Source organism: Mytilus edulis, chromosome 1 (assembly GCF_963676685.1).
Source record: "Mytilus edulis chromosome 1, xbMytEdul2.2, whole genome shotgun sequence".
Lineage (NCBI taxonomy): Eukaryota > Metazoa > Mollusca > Bivalvia > Mytilida > Mytilidae > Mytilus > Mytilus edulis.
This window is the reverse complement of record NC_092344.1, coordinates 54500112-54520272: the sequence shown is the minus strand read 5'-3', so window position 1 is coordinate 54520272 and position 20161 is coordinate 54500112. Positions and strand designations below refer to the sequence as shown.

The following is a 20161-nucleotide window of genomic DNA, read 5'->3' as shown; positions in this document are numbered from 1 at the left end:
TTTTAAATCTTAAATTAAATAGTTGACACAGCATAGGTTTCTGACACAGAATGAATGTGGTCCAATGAACTTAAAAGTTTTTTTTTGCCTTTGCCTTTGAGCAATTCACTATGCTGTTGAAAATTAATCCTCTCAAAAAAATGTTTGAAGAAATTTTCTTTTTATTTATGAGATCTGAAATGAGAACCCCCCCCCCCCCCCCCCCCCCTTTTTTTTTCACATCCCCGTTTCCCTTTTTCCAAAACTGATATCAATTCAAATTTCTAATGGAGTTTGCAACAATAACTACTCTTTTAAATACATCATAAAATATTAAAATGTAAAATAAAGTGCTTGTTATCACTGAATGGTAAAGATTGGTTGGTAGTAAAAGTGAATATACATTGTTTATTGTATAAAACAATAAAAAAAACTTCATCAGCAACATTTTATATTGGCAAATTTCCAATGAAGTTATTTACATAACGTTATTGGCAAATAAAAATAGAAAATGACATCATAGTCATGTCTGGCAAATGTCTAACATACATTATCTAAAAACATTTTAGATAAGATAAGGAAAAAAAGCTTCATCAGCAACATTTTATATTGGCAAATTTCCAATGAAGTTATTTACATAAAGTTATTGGCAAATAAAAATAGAAAATGACATCATAGTCATGTCTGGCAAATGTCCAACATACATTATCTAAAAACATTTTAGATAAGATAAGGAAAAAAAGCTTCATCAGCAACATTTTATATTGGCAAATTTCCAATGAAGTTATTTACATAAAGGTTCTGGCAAATAAAAATAGAAAATGACATCATAGTCATGTCTGGCAAATTTCCAACATATATTATCAACTACTATTCTATACAAAGAAAGATAACTCCAATTGAAAATTAATTGCTATTGCACAATATTGTGCAATTAGATATTTCTTGCTATTGTGCAATACTGTGCAATTGAAAATTTCTTGCTATTGCACAATACTTGATATGGAATCCTGATTTGGACCAACTTGAAAACTGGGCCCATAATCAAAAATCAAAGTACATATTTAGATAAAGCATATCAAATAAGCCCAAGAATTTAATTTTTGTTAAAATCAAACTTAGTTTAATTTTGGACCCTTTGAACCTTAATGTAGACCAATTTGAAAACTGGACCAAAAATTAAGAATCTACATACACAGTTAGATTTGGCATATCAAAGAACCCATTTATTCAATTTTTGATGAAATCAAACAAAGTTTAATTTTGGACCCCCATTTGGACCAACTTGAAAACTAGGCCAATAATTAAAAATCTAAGTACATTTTTAAATTCAGCATATCAAAGAACCCCAAGGATTCAATTTTTGTTAAAATCAAACTAAGTTTATTTTTGGACCCTTTGGACCTTAATGTAGGCCAATTTGAAAACGGGACCAAAAATTAAGAATCTACATACATAGTTAGATTCGGCATATCAAAGAACCCCAATTATTCAATTTTTGATGAAATCACACAAAGTTCAATTTTGGACCCTTTGGGCCCCTTATTCCTAAACTCTTGGGACCAAAACTCCCAAAATCAAACCCAACCTTCCTTTTATGGTCATAAACCTTGTGTTTAAATTTCATAGATTTCTATTTACTTATACTAAAGTTATGGTGCAAAAACCAAGAATATTGCTTATTTGGGCCCCTTTTTGGCCCCTAATTCATAAACTGTTGTGACCTCAACTCCAAAAATCAATCCCAACCTTCCTTTTGTGGTCATAAACCTTGTGTTAAAATTTCATTGATTTCTATTTACTTATACTAAAGTTATAGTGCGAAAACCAAGAAAATGCTTATTTGGGCCCTTTTTGGCCCCTAATTCCTAAAATGTTGGGACTAAAACTCCCAAAATCAATCCCAACCTTCCTTTTGTGGTCATAAACCTTGTGTTAAAATTTCATAGATTTCTATTCACTTTTACTAAAGTTAGAGTGCGAAAACTAAAAGTATTCGGACGACAACGCCGACGACGCCAACGACGCCAACGTGATAGCAATATACGACGAAAAATTTTTCAAATTTTGCGGTCGTATAAAAATAAGCCGAACTTAAAGATTTTATTAGAAGCATTCAGGGTCATTCCTGAAATTTTTTAATAAGAAAGGTGATAAATTTTTATTGAAATACCTATATCCAGATACAACTATTAATCATTTTATTATCATTTTCTATTTCAAAGATGGTACTATATTGACTGCTAATAAAGATATGTGCATGTAGAAAGCCATTATATATGACTGAAACATTGACTTATAAGACATAATTAACATGTCTAATATTTTCTAGTATATATGTAATTTATTTTTCAAAAGAAAATTTAAATGCAGCTATTAATAGACATAATCATTAGACATAATAACTATTATCTAATCCTATTTCAATTCTAAAAAATTTATACTCTTCTTTTGGTAAATAAATCTTCATAAAATTGAGAATGGAAAAAGGGAATAAATCAAAGAGACAACAACCCAATCAATCAGCTGAAAAAAAAGCGGAAGGTCACTACTGGGGGTTCAACACAGCAAGAAAATTCCACAATCAGAGGCATGCTTCAGCTGGTTCTAAACAAAAATGTGTACTACTTTAGTGATAATAGACATCATACTAAACTCCAAAATATATAAATGAACTAAAAGGCCAGAGGATCCTGGCTTTGGACAGGCCCAAAAATATGGAGGGTTAAACATGTTTTGTGAGATCTTAACCCTCCACTATACATCTAGCCACTGTAGAAAAAATAAACACAGAGCAATACGCACAGTAAATATATATTTTCATATACCAAAATTCTTTTCTTTACAAATCTTCTCTACAAAACACAGTTTTTATTTCGACCACATATTAGATTTTTTTTAAATATTCTGTAATAGTAGTTAAGAAAGCTTGACATACACCACAAGCAGAAACTTTGCACTGCCAACAAGTGATCCCTGAACCAAATTTACTGAAAGATTACACAAATGAGTGCCATGTATGGTGTATCTTGTGTAAAATTGAGGGTTCAAAATAGGAAACTTAGTGGCACAAAGAAACATACTTTGTATATCAATAAAAGTAATTTTGCGTTTGTATAAATGTGTTAGTGTCCATGATAGGATATTTGATGCATCATCCAAAAACAATGAATATGCAAGGACTATGCACTGGCATTGTAAAGAGTCAGGTATTAAGAAACTGAAATTGTTACTTATACTTTTCCAAAGCCTCAATACACAAAAAAAACCTCTTTTTTGAGCATTGTATAGGAATTAGACTGTTTTAATGTTGAATTTAAAATGGCAACATTAAACTTGTAAACTATGCAAAACTTTTAGTCAATGCACCATGACTGATGCATATACCGTCTTTTGGCATGTATAACACGCACATTTATACCTTGGGTCATGTTTATTGTAAGAGGGGTGCGTGTTATACATGCATACAAATATTTTCTTAGTCTTTTTTTCAGGTCCAAACTCTGACAAAGATATTTCCTGGTTAAGTGAGGAGTACAGAATATTTTTGTTAAAATCTTGATTGTTTTTATGTTTTATATGTTATATTTGTAATATGTATCTTATTGTTCTTGATTTGTCATATTTTATTCTAATAAAATACATTTTATATCTCGGAAGTTACGCTTATCATGTAAATATGTCCATCTGTTTTGCAATCCAGACATTTGCCATGTCTTAATAAAGACACAATAAAGCTTTTTTTGTTGGCCAAATAAGCCTCTGTGTTCCTTGTTGTAATAATTTACTGTTTGTATGTGTTCATCATAAAGAGTAGAAGAAAAGTGTATGAAAAATGAATAAACCATGCTCGTTTTCAAAAGATAAACCGCTATTTTTCTGTCAGGTGATTGCAAGTCATGTGTGTCAGTCATGTGACTTAATATTGTAAAGTGATGATTTACTCTATGAGAAGTTCATTCATTTGTTAGAATATTTGCAATTTCATAATAATTACAGATTCTGTACGGAATTCTCTGACATTGGTGTCCATTTAAAAAACTTCCTGTTTGCCGATTTACATTTAATACGACCAATAAACATTTTTCTCTTGTTTCTTGGATCGTAAAGGGGGTGTGCACTATACACAAATGCGCACTTATACAAACCAAAAGACAATAGTGCCATGCCAAATAATCTGAGATATAGCAAAGTTACTAAAAATTACTGTATACCAAGTATCAGTGAGATATGTTGTGTGTTGTTTTATTAAACTGTCCATATCACAAACTTAACATATCAACCAACTGCAGAAGACCTTCATTGGTAGTAATTGTTATTAAAAATCTCTTCATCATCAACATATCAACTTTAACCAACTTTAACACCATACAAATTCTAAGAAAATTAAATCTCTTATGCTTGTAAAAATACCTACCAAATATCATTGAATTATCATACTGTGGATTTACTTATTTCTGTTGGTACCAATTATCATGGATTAAGAAATATATATATTCATTGATATCTAATTTTGTGGTTCACCTATACATGTACAAACGAAATCTATGAAAATTGGTATCCAACAAATAAGGTGTGTTCTCATTTCGCCTTAACTGTGAATTCCAGGTAAAAAAGGTAAAAAATGTACTAATAAAATTGAGAATGGAAATGGCCAGATGGAAATTGAACTAAGGCGAAATGTGAATTTAGATAAAAATATTAAATAAACAAATTAAACCTCTGTGTTTTTATAGCAATTTAAATAACATGTAATTCGGGAATTATTTCTCTTGAATTATTATTTTTAATAAGAGTGACCATTTTGATTATTTTAAAAGTTGTGCCGGAAATCAGTAAAAATCTACAATAAAGACATTTCTAAGTAGGAAAGTTGCTTCTCTTGAGATATTGTTTGTTGAAACTTTTTTTTTATTTTATGCAGTTTGAAAAATCTAAATAATATATATCCTTTACATTATGCAAAACGAAAAAAGTGTAATATAACACGAAAAACATGTTTTCCTACAGACTTGTTTAATTATATAACAGAATTTTAATTAAAAAATATATTAAAAAAAGATAAAAACTGTGCTAATTGTATATTAAATTTGTAAGGATTCCTTGGAATCTGGTGTCTCGCCTACTTTTGCTGTTATTCGCAGGCTCAACAAAAATGAGGGGGGGGGGGGGGGGGGGGGGATAATAAAATTATTCCTCTCTATATTATCTTTTGATTGAAAGATAAGCTTCTGTCCATGTTTGGTAAAAATCCAGAATAGTTTATGAATCTAATAAATGTTTTAAAAACTTTTACTGCAGACTATATGTTATGTAACTGGAAGAAACGCTAAGTCCATTTATAAGTAAAATACGAAAAACAAGAACAAAATTTTAACTTAATTTCTTTCTAGATACTACCTTTTAATCATAAACAAGCTTCTGTCCAAATTTGGTACAAATCCAGGACAGTTAAAGCTGAGACTACTATAACACAGTTACAGTAGTCTCAAGTTAAAGAAAGTAATTAAAGTTGTAAAACCTTTAAGGTGTAATACCACCAAATCATGATACGGCACATCCGGTTGCATACGAAAGTAGGTCTAAAAAAATATTCCCTTGAATTTGACAGTTGTAGAAAATTAACCCTGCATTTCAATGCACTTAATTTTTTCTGAGTCATAAACATGTATGTTGGGTGTCTGAAAGCATCATTCTTTGTTTATTTGATGGTCTTATAAAATATTTTGGAAAGTTAAGGTTACCTAGTTACCAAAGCAGGTAACCAGTAAATAATAGTGTAAAAATTGGGTTGTTTACTTCCGGTGCTGGTTACTTTCTTATATGCAATGAAATGTAGTGTGAAATTTTCACTGTAGCACTGGACAGGATTAAACTTTATATATGCAAAGTATTTCTTTGGTTGAAATAAAGGTAAATACTGTACATTTTTTTTAAAAGTGCCAATTTAACAAAGACTTATAGGGGAAAATCAATGGTGGTATTACACCTTAACCACAGATCTAGAGTGAATGTAATGTTTCCTGGTAGAATAACTAAGTCCATTTATAAGTAAAATAATGAAAAAATGGAATATTTTATTTTACAAAATTTACTTCTGTATACTATCTTATGATCATAAACAAGCTTCTGTCTAAGTTTGGTACAAATCCAGGATAGTTTAAGAAAGTTATTATCATAAATTTTTACCACAGAATGAATGTAATTTTTCCTGGCCGAATAAACTAAGTCCATTTATAAGTAAAATATTATCATAATAGTAATATTTATTTATATTTATGTAAATAATTCTTATGCTTTATGTAATTAGTCCTTTTCTCTCGTGTGATTCTTTATTACATGTACATTATTAGTCTGCTAATTTAAAAATACATTTGAAAAAAGATGAGCCACTCTTAAAATAATTATTCAAAAAGTGAGACATTGGGAAGACACAAAAAAATATCTTTTAAAAAGTATTTCAAGGTAGAATTTTACATTAAAATAACATATATCAAGATTCAATAGTTTATCAAACAATAATTACAATACAAACAAAAAATAACTTAATTCCATTGTTTACACAAGTTCCCCTTACGCCTTAGTTAATTCTTTTTAACCTGAAAATTTGTACTAAGGCGAAATGAGATTTAATTTATATAAAAATTTTGACAGCTAAGGCGAAATGAGAATAAGCCACAAATAATAATGAATCCACAGGAAGAGGTTTCCCTCAAATTGACATGTTAACAATGCAAAAGTTTCAAAGTTAATGCACCATGACAAAGGGGACAGGGTCAAATAATCCATGGAAATGAAACTTGTCAGAACTAAAACAACTGTTTTAAAAAAAATTAATTTAAGATTGAGGTCTTAAAAATTAAACCTTCTTTCTAATTGGTTTATCTTCCTCTTTGTCCACAAATATGTTGCTACTGTGAATCCATGTATTGGTACATAGGTGGTGCAGACGAACATAAGAACTTCTGTAAAAAAATATACACATGTTAATGACTACAGTCTTCATTTACTCTACAACCAATATTTATAGATTATGGATGGTTTTTCAAATGATTTTTTTTTTAGCTACAATCTCATTGAAAGGTGACAGCCCTGAAATAAGATTTAGCTGAGACACATCCTCTCAAGTTTGAAGGACAGATATTATTTTACCTATGCAGTGTCAATGATGTAGGCTTCTGATGTCATGCATTCTCTTTCTCTCAATGAAAAAGTAACATGCTTAATAAACCTTAGATATTAATTGATTTATTTCACTTGACTGGGCGGAGTTTAACCAGTTCGGTCATCATAGCTAGTACAGCTAGACCAGTCCAACTATACACAGGTGTTTTGGGATAAACTCATCAAAGAAGTATCCAGTTATGGTTATTGATCCAGTTTAAATATGTAAACATTATATGTGTATTCGCAAAATATACAATGAGACACAGCTGTTGATTTTCTTGTAAAGCAAAGATTAAAATCATTTAAAATTTGTCACATTTTGGAATTTGTGGATATGAAGCAAAACTATGACGACATCAGTTGCACAATATGCATATGTCGTCATTCAATAACGTTTCAAAATACTTTTTACATGACCGTGAGGTCATTACGTTGTATTGCTATCGCCTAAATTTCCATTATGCAAATTTGTTTTGGGTTTTAAACCTATCTATAACAAGAGTGCACACGCTGAAATGTCTCGCCTTCTTTACTAATTATTGATATTATGTTAATAGTCCTAAGTATAAAGCTTTATTAAAAACTCACATAAACTTAGCATTAACCAAGATAACTAAACAAAGACCAATGAACCATGAAAATGAGGTCAAGGTCAGATGAACCATGCCAGGCAGACATGTACAGCTAACAATGATTCCATACAACAAATATAGTTGACCTTCTTACTTATAGTTTAAGAAAAATAGACCAAAACACAAAAACTTAACACTGATCAATGAACCGTGAAAATGAGGTCGAGGTCAAATAAAACCTGCGGGACTGACATATAGATCATAAAATATTTCCATACACCAAATATAGTTGACCTATGGCATATAGTATTAGATAAAAAGACCAAAACTCAAAAACTTAACTTTGACCACTCAACCATGAAAATGAGGTCAAGGTCAGATGACATCTGCCCGCTAGACATGTACATCTTACAATCATTCCATACAACAAATATAGTAGATCTATTGCATAAAGTATGAGAAAAACAGACCAAAACACAAAAACTTAACTATAACCACTGAACCATGAAAATGAGGTCAAGGTCAGATGACACCTGCCAGTTGGACATGTACACCTTACAGTCCTTCCATACACCGAATATACTAGACCTATTGCTTATAGTATCTGGGATATGGACTTGACCACCAAAACTTAACCTTGTTCACTGATCCATGAAATGAGGTCGAGGTCAAGTGAAAACTGTCTGACGGGCATGAGGACCTTGCAAGGTACGCACATACCAAATATAATTATCCTATTACTAATAATAAGAGAGAATTCAACATTACAAAAAATCTGAACTTTTTTTTCAAGTGGTCACTGAACCATGAAAATGAGGTCAAGGACATTTGACATGTGACTGACGGAAACATCGTAACATGAGGCATCTATATACAAAGTATGAAGCATCCAGGTCTTCCACCCTCTAAAATATAAAGCTTTTAAAAAGTTAGCTAACGCCGCCGCCGTAGCCGCCGTAGCCGCCGTAGCCGCCGCCGCCGCCGGATCACTATCCCTATGTCGAGCTTTCTGCAACAAAAGTTGCAGGCTCGACAAAAATTAGAGATCTGCGGACATTATCTAGTGCAAAATAACATTACTTATCCCTTGTTTTAAATTCATTTTTTTCAATGGATACTCCTAAAAATATTTTCATTAAAACACAAATTAATAGCATGAAAATGTTTTGTCATAAGATATATATATAAAAGTAAAAATTCATTGATAATATCTATGCACACTACCGAAAGTTGTATTAAAGCTTGCGGAAGAATATCTCAATAACTTTTTGTGTCACTCCCGCCAATGACCGGTAATTCTGTAATTGTTTTTGTGGGAAATTAAAATACGAATGTCTTCTCATATCCAATCATTTAGAAAAAATCTATTTTTTTTACAGAAGAGTTTTCATTATGCACTTACACTGCACTTAGTATTATGAGAATAGTAGAATAGAATGATATACAAATGGATGAAAATTATATATTCATGCAACTGTTATATTAATATAATATATAACAACAAACATGACAAACCAGTGTATACTCTGGGACAATTATTATATTAGTACAATAGTCCAAGGTATACCGTTTTGTATCACTACAATATAATATTTATTGCAGTGCCATTGAACTTCCTTTCATTTATTCATCATCCATGCACGAAATTGTCTCAGAAAAAAATATATTTCTGTACATTAACCTCAGTTTCAGGTATAGAGATGTGATTTTTTTCTGTGACATGTGCTTTTAACCATCTACAAGAACTTGCGGTCATCCGATGTTCAGTACTTCAGTACTTTGATTTTCTTACTTATATTCCAAATGCGTTTATTTTTTGTGCATGTGGGGGGTGGGGGCTTATATATATATATATATATATTATATATAAAATATATATATATATATATATATTATATATAAAATCAAATATGTAGACCCTTTTTTTCCTTTCTTATATATGATCAATTCTATTTGCAACCTATATATCATGTAATGTAGTACGACGCTACATTAAAACTGACGTGGAAACACCCGGCCACCGAAAGCTTCATTTTTATGAAGCCCAGGTGGTCGTGTGGTCTAGCGGGACGGCTACAGTGCAGGCAATTTGGTGTCAAGATATATCAGTAGCATGGGTTCGAATCCTGGCAAGGGAAGAACAAAAAATTTGCGAAAGCAAATTTACAGATCTAACATTGTTGGGTTGATGTTTAGAAGAGTTGTATATATATATATCCATCGGATCACCAGCAGTGATGGTGATACATGGCTGTGTACATTCTGTATATACAACTGGTCTAAACATAAAAAATCAAAGGGTAATCACTCCTATAAAGAGTGACAGTCTTCCTACTATATTAACAAATTTTGACTTGATGGGAAATCTGGACTTGTTGATAATTTTTGTAATATAATTGTTTATTCAACTTTTATAATTTTTATCTTATAAAGAACTAGAGGCTCTTAACCCTTAGACTGCTGCATTGATTTCTATTGTGTTATTGTGCAATGCTGAATAACAAGAGTGCACACACTGAAATGTCTCGCCTTCTTTACTAATCATTGATATTATGTTGATAGTCCTAAGTATAAAGCGTTATTACAACTGTCACATAAACTTAACATTAAACAAGATAGTTAAACAAAGACCAATGAACCATGAAAATGAGGTCAAGGTCAGATGAACCATGCCAGGCAGACATGTAAAGCTAACAATGCTTCCATACAACAAATATAGTTGACCTATTACTTATAGTTTAAGAAAAATAGACCAAAACACAAAAACTTAACACTGTCCAATGAACCGTGCAATTGAGGTCATGGTCAAATAAAACCTGTGGGACTGATATATAGATCATAATATATTTCCATACACCAAATATAGTTGACCTTTGGCATATAATATTAAATAAAAAGATCAAAACTTAAAAACTTAACTTTGACCACTGAACCATGAAAATGAGGTCAAGGTCAGATGACATCTGCCCGCTAGACATGTACACCTTACAATCATTCCATACAACAGATATAGTAGACCTATTGCATAAAGTATGAGAAAAACAGACCAAAACACAAAAACTTAACTATAACCACTGAACCCATGGCTATTATTAATGACAAAAACACCTTCATCTCATCTAGCGTAACAACTTGCCATTTTTTTATCCGGCTATTTTCTTTCAAACTTTCATCATCATTGGCTTTTACCTCGGCATATTTATTAGTTTGAAAAACAAGTTCATTAATAAAGTCATCAGTTATAAATAATTTCATGAAATCCAACGGTTCATTACTTTGCATGACATGGTTAAGTTTTGATTCTCCGGTAAACGGGGCATTTAAAACATCAGTGTCCTGACGTGACCATCCATTTCCGAGATCGTCTGGGAAATCCCGGTCATTCTGAGGTGAAAAGTCAAATATTGGCAAGTTAGCAAGTATATCATGATTTATATCTTCTAAATCTTCAGGACCAAATCCCTCAAAATCATCTTCACTATCGCCATCATTAAAAATATCATTAATTTGTTCGTCGTCACTCCAGTCAATATCCGCCATTACGACTCATTTTTCAACAACAAAATATTTTTGTTTTTATTGATGATTACTGTTGTAAAGTCAAGAGAAACTCGAAACGCCGTTGATTATTAACCAATCAAAACCCGTTAAAGTCGTTAGTGCTGTCCTTTTATGATTACGGAAACCTCCCTGTCCATGGTAACCGCATCAATAAACAAGTTACGTAAACGACAATAGTCGCGCGTAGCAGTCTAAAGGTTAAGAGCCTGTGTCGCTCACCTTTGTCTATGTGCATATTATACAAAGGACACAGATGGATTCATGACAAAAATGTGTTTTGGTGATGGTGATGTGTTTGTATATCTTACTTTACTGAACATTCTTGCTTCTTACAATTATCTTAATTTATAATGAACTTGGCCCATTAGTTACAGAGGAAAATATTTTGTTAAAATTTACAAAAATTTACAATTTACAAAATTATTAAAAATTGACTATAAAGGGCAATAACTCCTTTAGGGGTCAACTGACTTTTGGTCATGTTAACTTAATTGTGGATCTTACTTTCCTCAACATTATTGCTGTTTACAGTTTATCTCTATCTATAATAATATTCAAGATAGTAACCAAAAAACAGCAAAATTTCCTGAAAAAATTCCAATTCAGTGGCAGCAACCCAACAACCAGTTGTTGGATTCATCTGAAAATTTCAGGGCAGATAGATCTTGACTTGCAAAATAATTTAATCCCCATATCTGAATTACTCTTAATGCTCTGGTTTCAGAGTTTTAAGTCAAAATTTACATTTTACCCCTATGTTCTATTTTTAGCAATGGCGGCCATCTTGGTTGGTTGGCAGGGTCAACACACACATTTTTAAACTAGATACCTCAATGATGATTATGGCCAAGTATGGTTAAATTTGGACCAGTAGTTTTAGAGGAGAAGATTTTTGTAAAAGATAAGAAAAAATTACGAAAAATTGGTAAAAAATGACTATAAAGGGCAATAACTCCTTAAGGGGTCAACTTACAATTTTAGTCATATTAACTTATTTTGTAGATCTTACTTTGCTGAACATTATTGCTGTTTACAGTTTATCTCTATCTATAATAATTTTCAAGATAATAGCCAAACTAGAGGCTCTAAAGAGCCTGTGTCGCTCACCTTGGTATATGTGAATATTAAACAAAGGACGCAGATAGATTCATGAAAAATTGTGTTTTGGTGATGGTGAAGCGTTTGTACATCTTACTTTACTGAACATTCTTGCTGCTTACAATTATCTTTATCTATAATGAACTTGGCCAAGTAGTTTCAGTGGAAAATGTTAGTAAAAATTTACAAATTTTATGAAAATTTAAAAAAATTGACTATAAAGGACAATAACTCCTTAGGGGGTCAATTGACCATTTCAGTCACGTTGACTTATTTGTAAATCTTACTTTTCTGAACATTAATGCTGTTTACAGATTATCTCTATCTATAATAGTATTCAAGATAATAACAAAAAACAGCAAAATTTCCTTAAAATTACCAATTCAGGGGCAGAAACCGAACAACCAGTTGTCCAATTCATTTGAAAATTTTAGAGCAGATAGATCTGGACTTGATAAACAATTTCTTCCACTGTCAGATTTGCTCTAAATGCTTTGGTTTTTAAGTTATAAGCCCAAAACTGCATTTTACCCCTATGTTCTATTTTTAGACATGGCGGCCATCTTGGTTGGTTGGCTGGGTCACTGGACACTTTTTTTTAACTAGATACCCCAATGATGATTGTGGCCAAGTTTGCTTTTATTTGGCCCAGTAGTTTCAGAGGAGAAGATTTTTGTAAAATATAACTAAGATTTACGAAAAAAATGGTTAAAAATTGACTATAAAGGACAATAACTCCTAAAGGGGTCAACTGACCATTTTGGACCTGTTGACTTATTTGTAAATCTTACTTTGCTAAACATTTTTTCTATTTACAGTTTTTCTCTATCTATAATAATATTCAAGAAAATAACCAAAAATAGCAAAAATTTCCTTAAAATGACCAATTCAGGGGCAGCAACCTAACAAAGGGTTGTCCGATTCATCTGAAAATTTCAGGACAGTTAGATCTTGACCTAATAAACAACTTTCTTCCTGGTCAGATTTGCTCTAATTGCTTTGATTTTTGAGTTATAAGCCAAAAACTGCATTTTACCCCTATGTTCTATTTTTAGCCATAGCGGCCATCTTGGTTGGTTGTGCTGGTCACCGGACACAATTTTTAAACTAGATACCCTAATTATGATTTTGGCCATATTTGGTTAAATTTGGCCCAGTAGTTTCAGAGGAGAAGATTTTTGTAAAAGATAACTAAGATTTACGAAAAATGGTTAAAAATTGACTATAAAGGGCAATAACTCCTAAAGGGGTCAACTGACCATTTTGGACCTGTTGACTTATTTGTAAATCTTACTTTGTTTAACATTTTTTCTATTTACAGTTTATCTCTATCTATAATAATATTCAAGATAATAACCAAAAACAGCAAAAATTTTCTTAAAATTACCAATTCAGGGGCAGCAACCTAACAACGGGTTGTCCGATTCATCTGAAAATTTCAGGGCAGTTAGATCTTGACCTGATAAACAATTTTACCCCTGTCAGATTTGCTCTAAAACTTTGGTTTTTGAGTTATAAGCCAAAAACTGCATTTTACCCCCATGTTCTATTTTTAGCCATGGCAGCCATCTTGGTTGGTTGGCGGGGTCACCGAACACAATTTTTGAACTAGATACCCAAATGATGATTGTAACCAAGTTTGGTTGAAATTAGCCCAGTAGTTTCAGAGGAGAAGATTTTTGTAAAAGTTAACGACGGACGACGACGACGGACGACGGACGCCGGACGCCGGACGCCAAGTGATGAGAAAAGCTCACTTGGCCCTTCGGGCCAGGTGAGCTAAAAACGGTATAATTTCCTTAAAATTGCCAATTCAGGGGCAGCAACCCAACAACTAGTTGTCCGATTCATCTGAAAATTTCAGGGCAGATAGAAATTTACCTGATAAACAATTTTACCCCCATGTCAGATTTGCTGTAAATGCTTTGATTTCAGAGTTATAAGCCAAAATCTACATTTTACCCCTATGTTCTATTTTTGGTTGGCCAGGTCACGCCTCACATTTTTAAAACTAAATACCCCAATGATGATTGTGACCAAGTTTGGTTTAATTTGGCCCAGTAGTTTCAGAGGAGAAGATTTTTGTAAAAGCTAACGATGGACGACAGAGGACGGACGCCAAGTGATGAGAAAACTTCACTTGGCCCTTCGGGCCAGGTAAGCTAAAAAAGCAAAAAAAAAAGGTGAATATCATCATTAAAGGGCAGTTATTCCAATAAGAAGTTGTTGGAAGATTTCCTTCATATTACCTTAACCCTTAGACTGCTGCATTCATTTCTATTGTACTTTTGTGTATTGCTGAATAAAATTTTAATTGCTGATGAAATAAGCATGTTCACTTACAACTGCTGTATCTTTGTAAATATTGAATATTCATCGATAAAAGTTATACAAAAAAGTATTGTTAGTTTCTGTATTTTTTATTTATTTTATTTTTGTGTGAATCTCTAGTCATTTTCACCTGTACAGGTGCAAATAGAGGTAAACAAAGGTAAACTTATTTTTTTCATGTTTTATTAAAGAATCCATCAATGTTATCCATGACTTCAGAATTGAACCAATATAGTTAAAAATCTCTTTTAAGAACTAGTTCCATTGTGATTATCAAAAAAAAATATTCTTCTGGGACCAACAGCCTTTTTTATTTTCAGGTATTTTCCTTGGACTTTCACTCCGCTGACTTTTACTTCCATGTACAAATATATTTATACGACAAGTTCATTGTTAAAGCTCTCATCAATAAATAATCTTGACAAACTTAAAGTTCGGATCTATTGGTGTCAGTCAATATTGATTCACATTTGAAAGGCGATATGATAAACATTGCAAATCCTGTTTCATGTCATCCATTTTGAACAAGGTCTTGGAATCCCTGTGGTTCTCGCTTTAAAAGTCTTCTGTTCGCAGTTTTGATAGAATGTTTCTATTTCCATCTATTATATCTTCTGTTCTCGTCCAAATCCTTTTCATCGGCAGCCGCTGTTAAATCGTTATCATTGAAATACTTCTGAACGTGTTGGCCATTTCTCCAAATAATATCCACCATTTTGTCACTTTTTCATCAAAAATTTTCACTTTCGGTTTTATTGCTTATACCTGATTTAAAGTCAAGAGACACACGAAAGAATGCAGATATTTTATCCAATCAGAATCCATACAAGTCGAAACTGCCGCAATCTCATGAATATTGACTCCGCCCATTCCATGGTAACTGTGTAAACAAACAAGTTATGGAAAACGACTATAGTAGCGGATTGCTTTATCGGAACGACAATAGTCATGCGTAGCAGTCTAAGGGTTAATTGAAAATCCTGTCCTACTGTTTTGCTTAATTAAGTTTCTCTCATCTATTATGATTATTTGGATATAAGACAAAAAAGCAAAAAAAAAGGGTAAAAATTTTCATCAAAAGCCAAAAACTCTAGTAAGGAGTAAACTGATGATTTTTAGTTTCTTTTTATCTAATATGATTTTCAAGATATTAGGCAAAAATGAATTAAAAAAAATGGTAACATTTGTCTGTTAAGGGCAATAACTCTGTAAGAAGTCATCTGACAGTTTTTGACAATGCAACTGTCAGATTTTATTCATTCATATTTGACAGAAGGGGTCATCAGACACATATTTCAACTAGATACTCCATTAATGATTTTGGCCAAATTTGGTTAAATTGGTCAAGTGGTGAAGGAAAGATTTTTTGTAAAAGTTGACAGATGACAAAGGACCATGGATGCAAAGTGATGAGAATGCTCATTTACCCTTTGGACCATGTGAGCTAAAAAGTGGAAAATTATTTATTCCCTTATGACACAGTGTCCAACTGGATGCTGTCACTATTTCTTAGTGTGACAATTATATTAAACATATTAATATTGTATCTTGTATTTTTGTTGATCTATAAAACATTATAAATATCAATATTCTAACCTTGGAACATGAGAATCTTTGGTCATAGATGTTGGATCTAATTCAAAGATTGTTGCCACATCATGTCCATGTGGCACTGATACTAAACAGTATACAGGATTTGTTGGAGATCCTCGTAATTTGTCTCGCATACTATCCTTTGCTGGGTCTTTATCAATCTATAAATAATAAGAATCATTTTCATCCTATATAAATATAATGCATAATAGAAATAAAATAAGTACTCATTTAGGTAAATTCTCAAATGATGTTACATGTATAATAAAGAACAAGTTGTTCTAAATAGCCTGAGTCACTAGCCTAGATCTATATGCATCTATAACAATGGATACTCTCAGACATTGAAGATTAGAATTTAATTCATGACTAAAAACTCTTTTTTGATGATCTTGTGTTGCTTATTAGCATTTTGATATCCACTACAGTTTTTGCCCAAAACACAACAAAGGGTCAAAAAAAAGGATTTGTTGGTAAACGTTCAGGGATAGCAGCGACAAATATCAAGTGATGAGAATAGCTCACTTGGCCTTATAAGCTAAGAATGGATAAGTCTTTTAAAGACAAAAATAAGGAGTTCAATTGACAATTTGCACAATTTATTTTTTTCAATTAAATCTTGCCTTCCTGATAATATTCATTGTTTAGTTTCAATCTATCAATTAATGTTTTAAAAGTAATAGCCAACAAGGAATGAGCTGTCAAATTGACAGCAAACTGGGTTTTCTGTATTTTGTTGGTGGAAAGTTGTCTCGTTGGCAATCATACCACATCTTCTTAATTTTATAGCACATGTATTCCATTTCCCCTAATTTACATAATGTTAAACTTCAAGAACTATAACCTGAACTGTTCCCGTAACCTAATGGTTATTGTGGAAAAAGTTTTTAGAGAAATGTTTTAAACAAACAAGTAATGACTAAGGTGAGATATTAACTAATCTTATTAAGGTAGTTTTAATCTTAACGACAAACACAATATATTGTTTATTATTAATATACCTCAGCAGCCAAATACTGTCCTGTTGCCAAATGTTTAAACCTAAACAGACTCATCCACTGTCCTGCACCACCACGACATGGATCATGATGTACAACCTGTCAATACACAAAAATATCAACTTGTACACAAAATATCCATACACAGACATATATCTTTGCAGATAAAACTTACATACTCTGAACAAATTTATTAATTTGTGTCATAGATCAAACTTAAATTCGATGCATGTTTACTTGTTCTTATTTAAATGTCTTTTTGCTCAAGTTAAGCCATTTCAATGATATTTCATATTGTGTCTTTTTAGGTTGAAATGTTACACTTCTGTCTCAGGTAAGGGTGAAGGGTGGCAACGGTTAAAACATTTAAACTGCTGCATTCGTTGCGCATGTATCCTAAGTCAGTAGTTTGTTGTTCAGTGGTTGTCATTTGTTGGTGTTGATCATAGGTGTTTTTCTTTTTTTTTATATAGATCAGCATGTTGATGTTACTGTTAGAATTGTTTTACACAAGTAATTTTGGAGATCTTTATAGCTCTCTGTTCGGTGTGAGCCAAGGTTCTGTGTTGAAGGCTGTACTTTGGCCTATAACTGTTAACTTGGACAGAGAGTCATCCCCTTGGAACTCATAACACATCTTCTATTTATATTAAAACACATAAAATGTTACTATATATGTTCCATGTTCAGGGAACCCTGAATTCAGGGTTGAAATTGTTACTCGATATATATAGTTTTTGATAAGTATGTGTACTAAGATTGAAGTTGATGCATAATCGCAATTTCAATGTTAATTGCTTTTACCAAAAACTTTATTAAGTTAGTCAAATGACCAATTACAGGAAAAAACAAGTGAAACTGCGAGCTACTGCTCACTGATGATACCCCCGCCGCAAGTGGATAATATTAATAGTGTAAAAATATGCAAGTGTTCGGTAAACAAGAAGTTGTCGAGTGATGAATCTGAAAACGCATCACACGGTATAGCTGACTTATAAAAATCCTGAAACCAAATTTCAGAAATCCTTGTATTGTAGTTCCTGAGAAAAATGTGACGAAAATTTTCAACTTGGCTATCATGTGTAAAATCAGACAAGTGTTCGGTAAACAGGAAGTTGTCAAGTGATGAATCTGAAAACCCATCAAACAGTATGGCTGACATATATAAATGTTGATACCAAATTACAGAAAGGGTGGATGTGTAGTTCCTGAGAAAAATGTGACAAAAGTTTCATGGGACGGACTGACTGACGGACGGACGGACTGACAGACAGAGGTAAAATAGTATACCCCCCTTTTTTAAAGCGGGGGTATAATTATTAACCTACATCTCTCTTAAAAACCAAATTGCCTTACTTAGTAGGTAAGAGGGTCAGAGGGTTAAAAAACCAACTCTTAAAAGATATGAACTATTGTTGATTCAACTATTCAGTAAATATAATGAGTTAATAATGGACATAGCAGGGATAAGCTGCTGCAACCTTGAAGAGGATCATTGGACAAAATCAAATATTTAGAAGGCATCTAAAATATCAGAAGTAAGTAAAATGGCTCAATAAAAATATATATGTCCATAGTACAAGGATGCCCCCTTGCACTATTGCTTTCTATGTGTAGGGTATCGTGAAATTGGGGTACTTGGGAACTTGTGTGCTAAGTTTCATGTTGATTGGAATTTTAACTTCATCAAAAACTAATTTGACCTCAAAATTTAACCTGAAGCAGGACAGATGGACAAAAAGAAAAACAAAATGCCCCTAGATGTCATCTAGTAGATGGGGCATACAAATTTGGCAAACCAGAAAATTTTCAAAATTGAAGCTTCCTTTTATCAATCTCAATACAGTATGCAGATTTGGTTAAATCAATTCAAATTATATAATACTGGAGTTGGATCTAGGAATTTGTAATGTTAACATTTTCCTCACTCTGCAATGACCAGTAAAAATTACTAAATTCAAAAGAGATTTACTTTTATAAATTCTAGCACTGTGATAAAATTTCAGAAAAAAAAAGGAAATAAGATTATCATAAAGAATTGTGTTGACATACGGCCATACTGCCTTCATTATATCTAGTATGTCTTGTGACCAATATCATAAACTATTATCACAAAGATATGTCTTGCTTTTTTGTGATTTCGATAATGCAAAATACAGCAACACTTTACCATGTAAGTTTTGCAAATATTCAAAGTAAATGAACCATGACTGAAGGTGCATGGCTAAACAATCTCCATGGAAATGAGATGTGCCAATGCTTAAATAACTGCATACCAAATTCTATTGACTTATCTTAAGAACACAAAATGTAAACTAAGCAAAATTTCAAAGTCAATAAACCATAACTGAGGGGGCAGGGTCAAATAATCTCCATGATAATGAGATGTGCCAATGCTAATACAACTGCATACCAAATATCATTTATCTATCACTAGTGGTTTCCCAAACACTGACCTAATCACAAACTAATATAATACATGAAAACTAAGCAAAAGTTTCAAAGTCAATAGACCATGACTGAGGGGACAGGGCCAAATAATCCCCATGGAAATGAAATATGCCAATGATTATACAACTGCATACCAATATAATACATGAAAACTAAGCAAAAGTTTCATAGTCAATAGACCATGACTGAGGGGACAGGGCCAAATAATTTCCATGAAAATATGCCAATGATTATACAACTGCATACCAATTATCATAACTTACCACTAGTGATTCCCCATACATTGAACTAATCACAAACCAATACATCATGTACATGAAAACTAAGCAAAAGTTTTAAAGTCAACATACCATACCTGAAGGAGCAGGGCCAAATATTCTCCATGGTAATGAGATGTGCCAATACTACTAA

General features: G+C 32.2%; 1 protein-coding gene across 27 annotated transcripts in view; it reads right to left on the bottom strand.

The window, feature by feature from the left end:
- The window catches only part of LOC139514078 (inositol 1,4,5-trisphosphate-gated calcium channel ITPR1-like), a 269729-nt gene that overhangs the window by 183734 nt on the left and 65834 nt on the right, over nucleotides 1-20161 (bottom strand). For all 27 annotated transcript variants that reach the window (XM_071302866.1, XM_071302912.1, XM_071302962.1 and 24 more), the window contains 3 exons: nucleotides 17303-17398; nucleotides 16305-16462; nucleotides 6845-6944 (listed from right to left, as the gene is read on the bottom strand). In XM_071302866.1, the coding sequence (XP_071158967.1) occupies nucleotides 6845-6944; nucleotides 16305-16462; nucleotides 17303-17398 (354 nt within the window). The remainder of the gene's footprint in view (nucleotides 1-6844; nucleotides 6945-16304; nucleotides 16463-17302; nucleotides 17399-20161) is intronic.